A 16,735-nucleotide genomic window follows, 5' to 3' on the forward strand; every position below is an offset into this window, starting at 1 on the left:
TCAAATCAGAGGAAGGGAGGACATCAAAATGGTACATAAATTAGTTATTTTAAACTCAGGAAATTCTGAACATAGACTTCTGGTCCCTTTGTTTTAATTATAGATTTTACCATATCACATTAAGCGGCAATTGAAGCCTTAACTAATAAAAAAGACACACAAAATGCTTTCACAATAAGTAGTGACTTGGTACAACCACCAACAATATTTGGAACAGCATGGCATTCATCATAAAAAGATATTGGCGTTGAATAAACTGATTTAAGTAAAGCCATTAAACTTCTATGGTACATGCACATTGAGAATTATAAACACCATCTGACAGGTAACTGATACTATATGTACATAGCAATACCTACAATAACATTTTTCTCACAATCAAAACTTTCTTACAAATCACATCATGTTCATTAATACATATTAAATCATGTGAACATGCATAAAAATATATCACTTCGTTGTTTCACATTTTTACAGCTCTAGTACTCAAAAGGATATCCCAGTAAACAGTAAAATAGCAGCTGGTTCCTCATTGAAAAAATAATGTTAGCAATATGTATGGCCATTCTCTTATTTCAACACTGATAAGTTTGTGCTTCACATAAGGCAGGAACAGTAATTCCCCTTTAGCCTTTCATAACATGTGAAATATCAGAATGCGAAAATGTACTTAAAATACTGTCATCAGGTAAATGAATCTCCTTATTCTAATATCTTAATGACTATTAACTTTTAAGCTCTTGCATAGAAATTATGTAAGATAACATTCATGATACTGAAATTAAACAAGGCTTTGGGGATAGATAATAACCCTACAGAACTGCTGCTAGATTATGGAAAAGGGAATATTTTCTGGGCCCATCAGTATTATTCTAAACAGAGTTATTTGGCTATAAGTTATGAAGGAGGAAATTTAGCAGAAAGAAGAATTTTATCAGCACTATTCCCATCCTAAAGAGGATGTAGGTAGCAGTATGTTAGGACTATAGGTTTTATTTCAAACTCAAAGGTGGTGACTATAATCATCAAGACGAGCATAAAGACAGGGAAAATTATTGCACATGAGAAAGTTAATTTGGTTTTACAGAAGGGTACGCATAATATACCGTAGCAGTTACTTTCACTCATAAAGAGGAATTTAGAATGCAAATAGGATATATTTGTTTGCCCTGTGTAATTGAGATGGCATTCGACAGAGTAAAGTGGGCACAATTTAAGAATGAATCAAAGAAGATAGGAGTACATTGGGTGGATAGAGCACCAAGTCTAAAATTTTTAAGATTGCATAAGTACAAGTATAGAACCGAGAATTATAAGAGGCTGGATGGTAACCATCACTGGCCCTAATAATGCCAGTGAGCTGATCTATCAGCTATATTTGTTAAAATCTTGAAGATATCATCTCTACTTTTTCTAAATTAAAATGCAGAGAATACAGCATCCATGGATTGTATATAAAGTATTGGAAACAATATTTCCTGACATGATTGTACAGTGCAGTGTGCTCACACTGTGCAGGCTAGGCAAAGAGGGGTCTGACCTTCAACAGACCAAGTGCCAATCGCCTGCGACGGTTTGTTCAGGCTAGATTGTTTTTAGTGGAACCCTGTCGAGTGACTCCGTAAGTGCAAAATGCAGCGAACGATTGAACATCGGTACACCATCAAATTTTGTGTTGGACTGGGGAATCGGGTACCGAGACTTCGGGCATGATTCATTGAGCATACAAGGATTAAAGCATTTCACAAACTGGAGTATTTAAGTGGCACTAGCTCTTCAAAGATGGTCAAGAGAGTGTAGAGAACGAGCCATCACCTTATGGCCATCAATGTAAAGAACCAACAAAAATGTGCATCGTGTGCGTGAAGTGCTGAATTCAGACCTTCGGTTAAGTGTGTACATAATTGCATATCTTATTGGCATTGATTAGATGACTGTGCACACCATTGATACAGAACATTTGGTGATGTAAAAGATCTACCCTAAACTCATCCCGAAGGTTTTGATGGATGACCAAAAGCAGAGTCAAGCATCTGCTTGCAAAGACCTTTTGCTTCTAGAAGTATTTAAAATGATGATCAGCAAACCAGGAATGGCGTTTTTAAATTGAATTAAAAGAAGAAGATTTTTAAAAGAGGATATTGTTAATGACAGAACTCTGAAGTAATAGTGTTAAGGTAAGACTAGAGACATTTTTTACAGGGATTGTAGGTATGATGTGTACAGATCAAACTCGGAGAAGCAAGAGGACAGATGCAGATTAGAGAAATTTGAGATATGGTTATGGAAAATGAAGGATGAAGTAAAATGAACAGAGGGGGGAAAAAGTGATAGCATTCACAATAGTGAAAGAGAATATTGAAGGGAAAAATAGAAAGCAGGCATTGAATTGAATGAATTATTGAGTACCAAAAATGCTGAAGAATAATAATGGGAACAGGCACCAGTAAGGTAAAGCTAGGAAAATATTAGGCAGGTTGAATGAAATGATCGGAATAGAAAGTATGTTGAGTCGAAAATAGTCTATTGTAATACAGGGTGATAGGGTTTCCAGTTGCTTTTTAGGTTAAGCTTGATGTGTTGTGTTATCAGAGCATTACTCTCTTGGTCCATCAAAAACCTATCTTGATGGCAAGCTATTCTTTATGACCATAATAATGTAAAATAGTATTCTTATATTGAAATATTCCAAAATTGTGCCAATTAATCTGGAATTAAACATTGTCTGGGTCAATGTATGCCTGGGAAGACATGTCACAAAAAGCTAAATGAATTTTCAAGACAAGTTTTTATTGAAAAAAAGGGAAGGAAAACGTAAGTGGATGATGAAAACATGTTAACCAAATAGGGTGATGAGAGATAAAAAAGTTAGGGCCCCAGTATATTCATTACAATCAGTGAATAAGCAGCAAACCACTTCATTGGGACCCTAAATGCAGCTCTTAAGTATTATCTCCCCCTCTCCCTCCTTCTCAATCCTCCATTTCTATGCACCAGCCCACCTTTCTAATGTCCTACCGATTTCTTTCATCTGAGATGACTCAATGGATAATAAAAGAAATAACGGTGCAAACAGAAAATTAATATTTATAAATAAATGCGTTTTAATTTAATTTTTTATTTATTAAGAGGATACTAATTTTGAAATATTTTATCAATTAGGCTAAGCTTCATTTGATTAATTAGTCCCAGATATTTTTCGTCAGCCACATTATCGTTTCCCATTACAGTGAGCCTAATTAAAATTAAAAATTGAGAAAATGAAGTGCAATGATGTGCCTCTTCCGTTTCCATTTTCAAGGGGGTATTCATGGCATCACATAACTAAATAAAATAAATGAATTTTTACATTACTACAGGAAAAATGGAAGCATAAGGGGAAATTGGCACCCTTAATTTTTAGATCTCAGGTAGTGAGAGGATCATAGTATAGTAATTGAGGGGCTGGCAATACAGGGATATTTGAAAGACCATCCATCAGTAGGTCAACGTCTACCAAACCTAGAGGACAATCTCTCTGCTCTGCATTCTCCCCAGATTATCTGCTTTTGGGAGGGAGGAAGTGGATGCTGGCTGATATCATCGGTAAGACTCGTCAAACCATTTCATTACAAACCTCCATGGTAGACAAAATCCATAGAATGAATATGGGCCCTACTTTTTTCCAATTCTGTGACATACATTTTCATTCCTTGTTGAACAAACTTCCAATTAATGGAAAATTTCTGCTGAACAATATCATTTCTTATGCTGCAGATGATTTTAAGCCTAACTTCTATAAAAATGAAAAAACAAAGACACTACTTTCTCTTCTCCATTCCTTTTAAGTGATCTGATATCACATGAAAGCCTGGATATCTTTTACTCGCAACTATCAACCAAACAACCATGAACATGGGAAAAACAGAAAGCTTTAATTTCATCTAATAAGAAAACTTAAAGTATGTTCAACTATAAGTCCAAAATGTTATAAGCAGCACGCCAGAGTTGAAGGGCAGCTCATATTTAATTAGGTAACACACATTTGCACTACTGCACCAAGTGAGCCAACCATACATACATAAATTAATACCAAATGAATAAAAATAAAGTAAAAGTAATAATGATAAATTGCAAGTTCTCATGAGATAAAAGTAAATTGTCTTAAAAAAATCAATTATTGCCAGCAAAAATTAAAGAAAGTAATCATGAACAGTAATCCATTACTTTTACTTGAATATGGGCCATCGTTGCATGTAAACATTAAAATTGGCATAAATCAGATGACTGGGTATCAAACTTAAGCAGCTAAAATTTTCATTTGTTCCATGAATTTTTGAATTTCTAAATTGAACCTGGAGTCCCTCTAAATGAATGGGCTTGATTCAAAACAAGTAAATAAATTTAAATATGCAATTGGTCAAAGTTTACACAAAAACTCACCTTCTAGCATTTGAGATAGTATCATTTTTTCCACAAGTATTAATAACACAGGCCTATTTTTCTGAGAGAAGTAGTGTGCACCATGCAGGAAGCACAAACTATGACATATTTACAATTGAAGATTTTCAATCTTTTATGAAATGATTATTTAAACAAAAACACCATCAAAATGCAACAAGTGGATGGTAATACTGATATTGAACTAGGTTCGTGTTTTCTATATAATTGTCATTTTTATTAAAAAGTCCAAAATTAATTTCAGAAGTCAAAAGCTTAGTCAAAACTTTTGACAAAAATACTAGTAAATTAATTCATTGCTAGCTTGTTTCTTGTCAAAAATAAAACAGCTGACCCTTCAAGCATGTTTACTGCTTAAGATGATATCTTATGGTCACTTTTTTAAACATTTAAATATAGTTGATACTTTACTAATATTGGAGATATTTACAGAAAAATATAAGACCACCACAAAAAACAGCCAAACCAAGCAACAAGGGCTTCCAATGAAACCTCAGCCACAATTAGTCATTAGAAGTGTTTGCAGTGTTAGTCAAATGGGATTATAGTGTTATCATGCAAATTTTACAAATAGTCTAACAACTATTAACACATTCAACACTCACTTTATTGCCATAACAAAAATTCTGAAAAAACACATACCTAAAGGCAACGATGTCAATTGATTTTCCTTCATATTCAACTTCGTTAAGTTTTTGGCCCGGGAAAAAATTCCATAGGGGATTTTATCTATTTGATTGTGCTCCAGATTAATAGAATAGACATTAGTAAACTGGGCAGGTCCACCTGATGGATATGCTGTGAAGCCATTTCTGGACAATGTAATACTAGTCAAATTACACAAACTTGATAACAAGCCATCAGGCAGCTGAGATATAGCATTTCCTTCAACATTGAACTCATCCATGTGCACGCAATTACTGAGTGTCTTCGGTATTGCACTTAATCTGTTGTACCTGTATCAAGAAAAATGTTAACATCAGTCCAGGAGAACAAAAGAGACCTTAATAGTTTTTTACACATAGACACTATATGTGAAACATTACCTGAGCCCCAATCTAGTCAGAGCTCTTAGATTTCCTATAGACTCTGGTATGTCAAGAAGCTCATTATGTTGGAGATCCAAAGTAGAAAGCTGAACACAGTTGCCAATCTCTTCAGGCAGGTGCTCAAGATGGTTATGAGACACATCGAAGGTTATCAAATTCGTCAGCTTCCCAATTCCTGCAGGTAACTCCTTAATTTTATTCTCGCGAAGACTGAGCATTGTCAAATTCTGTGGACAAAACATTCATTGGTACAATAAATCATTATTTTCGGTAGAAAATCGAAGTAGAATGAAAACATAACATTGAAAAAAGGGTTATCCAAGGAAGAAAAATGAAAGCTCACACTTGGGCATGCAGTAAGAAATTCGAGGAGCAAATAAATCTTTCCTGGTGAGCATTAATGATCCATTTTATGACTAGAGGGGAGCCATTACTGTAATTTTCAAATTATAATGTACACCCATTAAAACATACACCATATTTTCACAGGTAGAATGAAAGAATGTTTTTATAAGATCCATCTCATTCTAACTGATCATGATTTCTTCCCTGATATGATGCTCCTAACGAGAGAAAAAACCTCTTTACCTCAAGAAATTTTAAACATTAAATTTAGGGGACATACATTAAGCAGGTAGAACAGTTACTATTCCACTTCGTAAATAGATACCCTACATACATAGTAGAATGCCCTTATAGAATCTTCTCCCTTATCACTCCCAATCTAATGTGAATGTAATAATAACCACTCACTAACAAATCCTGCCATCACAAAAGTTACCCTTTGATAAAATTCGGCAACGAGCACATTGAGACATAATGGAAATAGCTATAAAAACTAGCAGTAGTGATGGTATGCCTGTGGTTCTATAGAAGCACTGGGAGCCCAGGTCTTTCTGTTTCTACTTTGTTAATTGATCTTCACTATAATTGTCATCATGAACCAGAGTCACCAGAATTTTTCACTAAAGCAAATAGTGCACAAAAGGTTTCCATCAGGTACTCAATATCCCGAATATTTTCAAGTTAACTAAATTTTTTGACTTGCAGGGCCATGCCATAGAACCATATCCATGGCAGAAAATATCTATTCACCAAACCCTCACATTGAGCAAATTCCTACAGTGCAATTTTGCCAGGATGCAATTGACTTGTCAAACCAATTCCACAAGCTGCAGTTGTAAGTGCTGTTGCTGACATAAAACTTTTTAATTTCATCCAGTTCAATGTCTCTTGTCATTTCAAGATTGTGAAACTGAAGTAATGTAATAAAAAGTACTTTCAAATAAAGAAGGTAAGAAACAGACATACGGTATTCTATAACACTTCTACATAATCATTTTATTGTATGGAGTGATGAAGTAACTATTTCCCTTAATCACTATCCAATGATTTCATTTATTTTGTTTTCACTACACAATATACATCAATTGATCCCTAGTCAAAATTTGCAGCCCATTTCTCTTAAATATCATGAAATAAACTCAGCACAGACACAAGCTCTGCAGTTGAAAATAATCCCCACTTCTCCAGCATTTTATGAAAAAACCTGGAAGGAGATCTAGCTAGTAGCATCAACTACATGGGCACCATTTATACTTTGTATCGTTCATTGGTATGCACCAATAAATGTCTCCTCATTGAACTAATTATTTGTCAGACAAGACGAAAATGGAACATACAGATATTACATCATGTGGGAAAAGTGCAATTTTAGATAAAATAAAACCAGGCTAGATTAAAAGAAATGCAATTTTCGAGTGGTAATATGAGGTTAATAAATCTACAATTGGTACCATTAGTAAAAATGAGGACATTAAGAGCTGGAGCAGGTGCGATTTTCACCAGTGTGACAGTTAATAGATGTCCAAAACAAAAGCTTTTTTAAGTACGTAACTAGCCTAAGGATATATGATCTAAACCAGAAGAGGAGATCTTTGAGTTCAGCCATCTTATTATGCACAGTATTGAATTTATTCAATACGCTACGCATTAATTTCCAGTGTTCACTTCATGGTAAGGGCTGTTCAGTTCGATAGGTTTAAATAGACATGGTTTAAATACCATCTTGTAAAATTAGTTGGTTGGGTTAGGAAACAGCTTCTGATGACCGTCACACTGCCGAAAGTTTTATCCCATTACTTACTGCTTTGATTAAAGAGAGTGGTTAACAGACTCCAATTAAACTTTCTAAAACTATATTGGAACATCTGTACTTGAAATATAAATCTTCTTGAGACTGATGAGAAATTGTTAGAAGAATCTGACGGAGGTTATTTATTACGAAAAGGGATTGAAATTATGAGATTTTATTCCACAAATTACACGATTAGTATTTTTAATTTTAGTAAAAATTAACAAGCTAAGCACATGAAAATGTAAGACATTAACTACCTAAAATGTATACAGTAAACTTTTGATTATCCATGTGTGAATTATCCATTTCTTGGATTATCCATGCTATTCTCTCTTTCCAACACCTCAAAAATGTAACATAAATAAAACCGTAAAGATAATTCAACATTTCAAAACTTCAATATACTTTTTAAAAGTATTTTGAAAACTTTCTTAACTTTATTAAGTTTTTAATATTGATCAACAACTCAAAAGCTGACAATATTATGCATGTTTTAATTTTAACATTGTTTTACCATTCATACTTTCCCATTTTCGTTTCTCTCGCATTCATTAGCCCTGAGCATTGTATATTCTCCTATAAGGCGAGCAAATATATAGTTTCACTACACAAGTGAGGCATAAAATATCTAAATCGAATTATTTTAATCGATATTATATAATGAATACGAAATCATATCAGCAATCCTTTGTCAATATCCATCCATTACCAATCATTTGTTTTTTCCTGGCTATGGGGTTGGTTTAGTTTTCGGAAAGAACGTTCTTCTCTTCACTTGATGACAGTTCTGTGTTCTTGTAAAACTAGAATTCCACCCATACAAAAATGGCTGGAAAATGAGCAAAATTGTATTTTCCATTGCTAAAAATCTCAAATTAATCACACTGAATAAAAAAGGAGAGTTTGCCTGTTTTATAATTGCAATCACTTGCTTTTTAAACCTGATTCATATGAATTGAATCTGTTTATATCAAGACTATATTTTATGCCTATTTTAGTTATCCTTGTTTTATGATTTTGTGCACTTCATTATGCAACTAATAGCATGGATAATCAGGAGTGTGCTACATAAAATATCTACTATTTCCCCACAAAACAGCAAACCATGATTGGAGGAAGCCTACTGGTTGAAAAATAGGAGAGGCTAGCATGTGTCCCATCCACCATATTGAGGAGTGCAGTAATGGTAAAATGATTTTATGCATAATAAATATTTCTCAACACTTATGATAATTCTCATAACTTAACAAGGCATACAATTTGCATGAAGGTAAGACTGTGAGTAGAGGTGGACCACTCCATTGGAGGGCAGGGAGCCATGCAAGGGGGGAGCATCAGTTTCCATGTTTGCCATAGGAGATATAGACCTCAGCTGCAGCCTAGCAAGTTGGTTACAATGAATAATGTGCGCCCTAACTTTCTCCAAATGTTTCATGGAAAATGCATACTGTACTTGGAAAATTATGGTAAAAATAGATGAGAAAAAACTACACTAGCTATCGTAGAGAATACATGAATTTGTAAGGGATATGAAATTTCAATTATGACACAACAACACCCATTTATCCATCTAGGAGGCTATTTTCAACATTTTTAGGCAAAGTTAGAAATTAAAGTTGAAAAAAAAAACATTTTTAGAGTTTTAACACTAATAGACTGCATTTCTAACTAGTTTCAAGATACAACGTATAACCTCTGACCAGTAATGGGCAATATTTAGTGTAAATCCAGTTCCGTCACCAAGATCAAATGCTATATGTTTTCATCCTTCTATTACAATATGACATTTATGTAGTTAAAACTGCGCACTCAGAAACTTTAATCTTAACAATTATTAAAAGCTTCCCAGTTGACAAAAAATACCCACAGAAATCATTTTAACTATTTTGAGTCAGTGAATAGATGATTATGAAATCACCATCTGAAATTGAGACCTCTGAAAATACGACTTAAAATTAGTACTAAATTTGACATTTTGGGTTTATAATCAAGTTAAAAATAAAATTAAGAAGTAAATTTTCCTCATAGAGACCACTTGACACAATGACCTCGTGGCAAACGTGGCCTCTTAGCAGAAGTTTTAGCACTTATTTTAAACATAGCTAAATACTACCCAATTACATGGTACATCTTGAATATTAAAGGATTTGACATGTCTAGCTTCATCTTAGATGTTGAGAGAATTATACAATTTAAATGGTCAAAACTGTAACTACGGGTACAAAAATACAATGCAACATCACAGATAAATGAACGAGGATTGGCAAATATAACAAACATGATATACTTACAGTCAATTGCCTAATTTCTTCGCCAACAACCTTAACACGATTAAATCTGAGGAACAATGTTGTCAATGATGTAAGCTTATAAACAACATCTGGAATCTGAAATAAAATTTACACATGGCAATTATTGAGACAAAAAAATCCGATATCTTAGAGTATGCACAGAATAATAATATCATATGGGTCTTTTTTAGGAATTGAATTTCATGCCGATGTTAATTGCCACGTTATTCTAGAAGATTTAATGATTGGTAATTTCAAATGCAGAGGGGAAATATACTACCTTGATCAAAAAGTTCCCGGAATAACCACCGTGTGGCGCTCCCATCGTTCCGATTTGAGTTCTGTTTTTTTTTTAAATTGGTACATCTGTTGTTGATATTCCCTTTAAATCTTAGTGTCATAACTTGACATTTGCAAAAGTTACGTAGCCAAGAGTACATCTATCTCTGTGTGTGTTGGCGATTTTTTACAATTGCAGAAATGGATTTAAATTTGCAACAACGAACTTGTATTAAATTTTGCGTAAAAAACGGATTTAGTGTCGCACGGACGTTGGAAATGTTGGAAAAGTGTTTCGGCAACGATTCTCTAAAAAAAACGGTCGTTTACCAGTGGCACGAGCGGTTCAGAAGTGGTCGTGAGTCAATCGAAGATGATGAACGCAGTGGCAGACCATCGACATCGAAAGTCGGTGAAAAAATTGATAAAGTAAAAGAAGTGTTGGTCAATAACCGCAAATTAACCATCAGAGAAATAGCGGAGGACTTGAACATTGCCTATGGATCCGCCCAAGACATTGTGGTTAATGATTTGGGTTTCCATCGTGTAGCAGCAAAGTTGGTGCCAAAAGACCTCAACTTCATGCAAAAAAGAGACCGTGTTGACGTCGCAAAAGACATGATTTGCGAGGCTGAATCCGATCCCACATTCATCAAAAGGATCATTACTGGAGACGAGACGTGGGTTTATGAGTACGACACGCAATCCAGACATCAGGCAAGTGAATGGCGTTCACCAAATGAGCCGAGACCAAAAAAACCACGTCGTTTTCAGTCAAAAAAGAAGGCAATGCTGACGGTTTTCATGGATTACAACGGTGTAGTGCATCATGAATTTTTGCCAGAAGGCCAGACAGTAAACAAAGAGTATTATTTGGGCGTTATGAGACGTTTGCGTGAAGCAATTCGCCGAAAGAGACCAGAAATGTGGGCAGAAAACTTGTGGATTTTGCACCATGATAACGCACCGTCGCACAGTGCTATCATTATTCGTAATTTTTTGACGAAAAATGCAACAAATACCATCCAACAGCCACCGAATTCACCTGATTTGGCTCCCTGTGACTTCTTTCTGTTCAATCGAGTTAAAAAACCATTACGGGGAACGCGTTTTAGCAGCCGAGAGGAAGTAATGGAAAAATCGCAGGAAGCACTGATGGACATACCGAAAACCGACCGTAACTTTTGCAAATGTCAAGTTATGACACTAAGATTTAAAGGGAATATCAACAACAGATGTACCAATTTAACAAAAAAAACAGAACTCAAATCGGAACGATGGGAGCGCCACACGGTGGTTATTCCGGGAACTTTTTGATCAAGGTAGTATATTACGGACAGCCAAAATTTGGCCACATGCTACGTCAGCCATTCATAGAATTGTAAATTTACACTAATAAAACCTCAAGTTATCTACCTGAGGGTTGGTTCGATATCTGAGATTATAGATCATGCCATATTAACCCCAATATGGTATGAAATTCATATACCAGGGTTGGGTAGCCAGTTCTTTCCCCTGTGATTCTTGTGGTTTCCCAGAAGATCTGGGTCTCAAAAAAATCACAAAGGTCAGATGAAGCAGAGTGCTTAGAGGCATAACCTGAAATCGCTAGAACTAAATGGTATGATTTTTTGGGATAAATATGTATTTAATTTCCAAGACTTTTCATGCTTTCCATATGTTTTTCAAGTTTTGTGAAGTCCTTCTATACGATTTTCACAATTGCACAATTCTTTAGGACAACTTTGTGCTCATTAACATAACATACCACAAACTAGGCACTTCCCATGCATGAAATGTGCATGAGATTATCAATAAAAAGACTAGACCCCAATGGTATTTTTTAATACTCCAGAAGTTCAATCATGAACACTCATAGACCTTTTTGAAGGTACTCACCTCACTCAATTTGTTGTGACGAAGGTCTAGGACTTTCACAGATTTGAGACCTGATAAAGTGTCAGGCAAACTTGTCAAGGAATTTTCACTTAGGGCCAGCGTTTGAAGATTGACTAGACATCCAATTTCAGGGGGCAATGTAACCAATTTATTGCCATAGAGATAGAACTCCACTAGGTGTGTCAAATCCCTAACGGTAGGTGGCAAATGAGTAATCTGTAAATAAAAGACATTAATGAATCATAACATGAAATCACTGCAACCAGGCCATTATCTCCAGGGTAAAAGGAAATATTCCTCTCCGGTATTAAATAATAACTTATTTTCATGCAGTATGCCCTTAATATACTTACCATTGTAAACTACAATGCATGAACAATAAATTAGCAATAAGGAAAAATTAACACCTATGACCAAGGCATGACTTTCACCCACAACCTTTAGAAATGTACACAGTTATCCCACCACTAAGCCTGGCATTAATAAGGCAACCAAGGCACCAAAGCCTAGTGATAAAAATTCTAAATATGTAAAATAATAATACATTTGATTGTTTGAACACTAGGTAGCACAAGGGTTCTGCACACAAAGTATTAGGCACACAATCAAATGTGAAAACAATCATTGTAATGAGAATATGAATAAAGAGAGGTCAATTCCAAATGTCTTATTTAAAAAGGTTAGTTAAAAGAAAAATCCTCAGAATTAGCAGAAGTGGACTTAACGTTGATATTCAACCTTTATAAAAAGAAGACCCATAGATTCTGGCCCATGGCCATGGACATTTTCCTTGCTCAGGGCCTGTAAAGACCAATGTATCTTGTTCATTACAGATGTATATTTGAATTTTTCTTATAACCACGTATGGGCCATTTCTGCCAACACAGCATCCTACTTCTCCCAACTGCGCCCCTGGACCAACCCAATCACTCCTAATTCTACCCTCACTATGGTGATGCTTGCATATCAAAAGTAGAGTGGAGGTGCCTCCAGCATGAGGTAGGAACACCAGGGATAAATATAAAAGGGAATCCGTTGAGCAGTTGGGGTGCATGTCTATGATGTGAGGTGGGAGAATGAAGCCAAGACCACCCTTAAAAGATGTGTCTTTCTCTGCCCAAACCTTTCTGCATCCAGAGAACCATAAGTGTTGCCTTGAATATGAGGGATTCATGCATTGAAAACTTAATTCAGAAGTGACTGTAGTACCAAAAGATCTAGCCACTCACACCACCTACTACCTTAACACCAGTGAACTGTGTAATTCTTAACTATCAGATGCAAAAATTCTTCTATCAAACAGAGAAAAATTCTGGAGTGAAGCAAGAAAAACTCTGAGATTGAATAACAACCATTTATTAAATAAAAATCGTTCACTTAACAGCAGTGAGTGATGATGATAATAATAATAATCATCATGGTTACTGATATTTAACACTCTCCCTTTAGAAGTACAGCTGGTGGTCAATGTTTTTTTTCTGCCAAGAATATTTCATCACATCCTTTATGCCATATCCTTTGCATTTTCTGACTTTTAATATTTCTGGAAAAATATTTTTAACCTCTCAGAAGCCATTGGAGTATATCATTTTTCGTGCGTAATATTTTTGCCAACATAATCAATATATAGCACCTGAGTATTATTCTGTGGTCATTCTTCCAAATAGTAGTACCCTTGCATGTTGCCATCACCGAATTACAGTAACTTATAAAGAGTATTAAACCCTGAAATGTGGTATTTTCACACCATAGGGCCTCATTTGTCATACAAATATCTTTCAATGTTCCATATATGTTGTTAGGTTCAAATAAAATTCAGCTAATAGCAATCAACTTAGCACTAAAATTGCAGAACTATGACGCTCATAGATATATGGGAGAATATTGAAATTAGGATACCGGAATTGTTAACTGAGCTAAATCATCAGTGAGGTTCCATGTGCATTGGAGATGCTGGTTATAGCCTCAGTTTTCTACCTTTCATACCATAGTAAACTCTCAATTACTTGTGCTTATGGAAGAAGGGATAATTAGGGTAACAAAAACCCAAAATACAGGTAAAATAAAGTTATGATAAAAATGGATTCAATTTGTATGATTTAAAACAGTATAAAAACAAATGAGTATGATTAGAAAACAAATTAATCGCATGAGGGAGTGTTACCAAAATTGTCTTTATTAATATCTGCACCACCGTCCACAACAAATTTGTATGTGCACTTATTTGACTGCAAAAATAATTAGAAAAATCATTCAAGTACATATTTGTATTAACTTATAGGTATTTTAAACATGCATTTCTTCTGATGGTATATCAAAATTTCAAATCTCATTTGACGAGAGAATAGCACAGATAATCCTCCAAACATATAATCCACACATTGATTTCCGACAGTTTACTGCATTTCCAAAGTCGGCATAGAATTGCACTAAGACCAGAATTAGGGCCAACATATGTGCAATCACTTTGCATATACACCTTTCTTTTTTATATCCTGCATGAACATTTCTTAGGTGGAATGGGTTTAAGTAGAGACCATATTTTAACTTCATTATCACAAGTAAATATTCCGGATTAAAACAATATGTTCATGTTAACATTACAATTAAAATAAATAACTCTCTGAAGTGCCATGAAACATTGTAACAATCTAACAGTACCAATGACATTAAAAAAATCACTCCGCCTAAAGGTCTTGAAAGCCATAGTCAGAAGAGTGAGATGGATTTTAAGCAGAGAGAGCAGAGAACTAACCAACAAACCAAAATACAATAGTCGCTTTTATGTTAGGCCATTACTTTTAATAACTGTCTGTATTTAATGCCAATGATATATAATTTTGTGATTAATCAGTACTTTTACTCACAACTTTCCAGCTTGTGATTCCCATGGACTTCTGATGTTTATAGGTTTACATGATGGCATTTTATCAGGGTTCCTATCACTTCAATGCACACAAACAAAAATAAGATATTCTATCCCCACATACAGTAATATTCAATTATGTGGCTTGGCATCTTGCATTAATCAATCAATATTTTACCAAAAATCTTCCCAGGAATTCTTCTATTTCTTTACATTTTTTACCAAATATAAATCAATATTTCATGTGGTCTTTGCCTCTATTTTAGAGTAGTTATGAATAGGGTAATAGTTTAAAGAGATAGGTTACAAATTAACAATATAGCTATAAAGTCATTTGCAACCATGTTATTTGTGGTGGGAGCCAAAAAGCACGCAGGGTTATTATATTGTTTGAATATCACCTATATCCTTGCAAACCAAAAGTGAAATCCATGGCAGCAGCACATATAAGGACAAAACCAATTAGAATAGGGATTTCAAACGTTGGGATATTAAAGACAGTGTAATTATAAAATATACAGAGTAATAGAGAGAGGATATTTTAGAGTTGTACCCAGTGAGATGGAAGATTAGTGGGGACATATGGAGCAATAGTTATAAAGCAAAATATGAAAGAAATATGCCAGCCAGGGCAGGCAGTAATATTGCCCAAATATTTAGGATATAGCACAATAAACACAGTCAATGGAGAAATATAAACAGACTTGGGCAAAAGAAAGTATAAATATATAAACAATAAACTGAGGTAGGAAACTAATTGGGTGAAATAAGAGTGGTGGAGGATAAAGTCTAGGGTTATGGAAAGTTAACACAAGAGGGGTGAAATTGATACACTCTGCAGGAAGGTAAAACAACTGTCAATATGTAGGAAGGGAAAGCCTGTGCAAGCTATCAAAGATGAATTTATTATGAAAATTATAAAATTAACCAGAAAATATTCAAGAGGGATCGAAAGAATACAATAAGGATTTATATAGGGAAGATATCAGGCAGGTAAGCATAAACATAAAAAGTGAAGATGACATTAATGGAGATACTTGAGGTCCTGGCAGACTACTGCAGGATAGAAAGGGCATGACGGGAATAAAAATCTTTGATCAGGGGATATATGAGGTCTGTTCAAAAAGTATTGTGACTTTTTTGTTTTTTCAAAAATTATTTATTTATTCATGACTATCTATTTTGTCCCCTTCAAAGTAATCCCCATTAGATATTATACACTTGTGTCAACATTTTTTCCAATCCTCCACGCACTAATCAAACAAAAGAATACTGGTGCAAAATATTCCGTGGTGTTACATGCGTCAAATTTCCAGTTAATCCATATTTCACTTAATCCAGACAGCCTAAAGCTCCATATGTTACATATTAGCAAGAGTTTACTCAATAAATGAAAGAAATGGTGAAAGAGGCAAGGGAAGAACCAGAAAGAGGAATAAAATTCGGTAAGGATTCCATAAACTCAGTTAGATGGCAGATGATCAAGCTTTAGTTTATCAGTCGGCCAAGGGGTTTTAAATACTTGAATTATAAAAAGAGTTAAATAAGTAAGGGATGAGAATAAATGCATAAAAAACAAAGATTTTGAGGTTTTTTAGAAGGAAGAATGCCAAATTAAAAGTTGAAATTGGAAAGCCAAAACCATAGCAGGTAAAGCAGTATTATGGCAATGCTTTGGACCAAGATGGTCATTGTAGTAGAGACATAATAAGTATCACCGCATGAGGAAAAGCTTTTTCACAAGGAGGGAACTGAGCAAGGACGTTGAGTAAGG

General features: G+C 34.7%; 1 protein-coding gene across 3 annotated transcripts in view; it reads right to left on the minus strand.

The window, feature by feature from the left end:
* Positions 1-16,735, minus strand: part of LOC139685672 (leucine-rich repeat protein soc-2 homolog) — a 50,498-nt gene that overhangs the window by 16,332 nt on the left and 17,431 nt on the right. For all 3 annotated transcript variants that reach the window (XM_071582644.1, XM_071582642.1, XM_071582643.1), the window contains 4 exons: positions 12,096-12,311; positions 9,918-10,013; positions 5,487-5,716; positions 5,083-5,396 (listed from right to left, as the gene is read on the minus strand). In XM_071582644.1, coding sequence (XP_071438745.1) covers positions 5,083-5,396; positions 5,487-5,716; positions 9,918-10,013; positions 12,096-12,311 — 856 coding nt within the window. The remainder of the gene's footprint in view (positions 1-5,082; positions 5,397-5,486; positions 5,717-9,917; positions 10,014-12,095; positions 12,312-16,735) is intronic.

Source organism: Hetaerina americana, unplaced genomic scaffold, assembly GCF_022747635.1.
Source record: "Hetaerina americana unplaced genomic scaffold, ioHetAmer1.1.p SCAF_12, whole genome shotgun sequence".
NCBI classification, from domain to species: domain Eukaryota; kingdom Metazoa; phylum Arthropoda; class Insecta; order Odonata; family Calopterygidae; genus Hetaerina; species Hetaerina americana.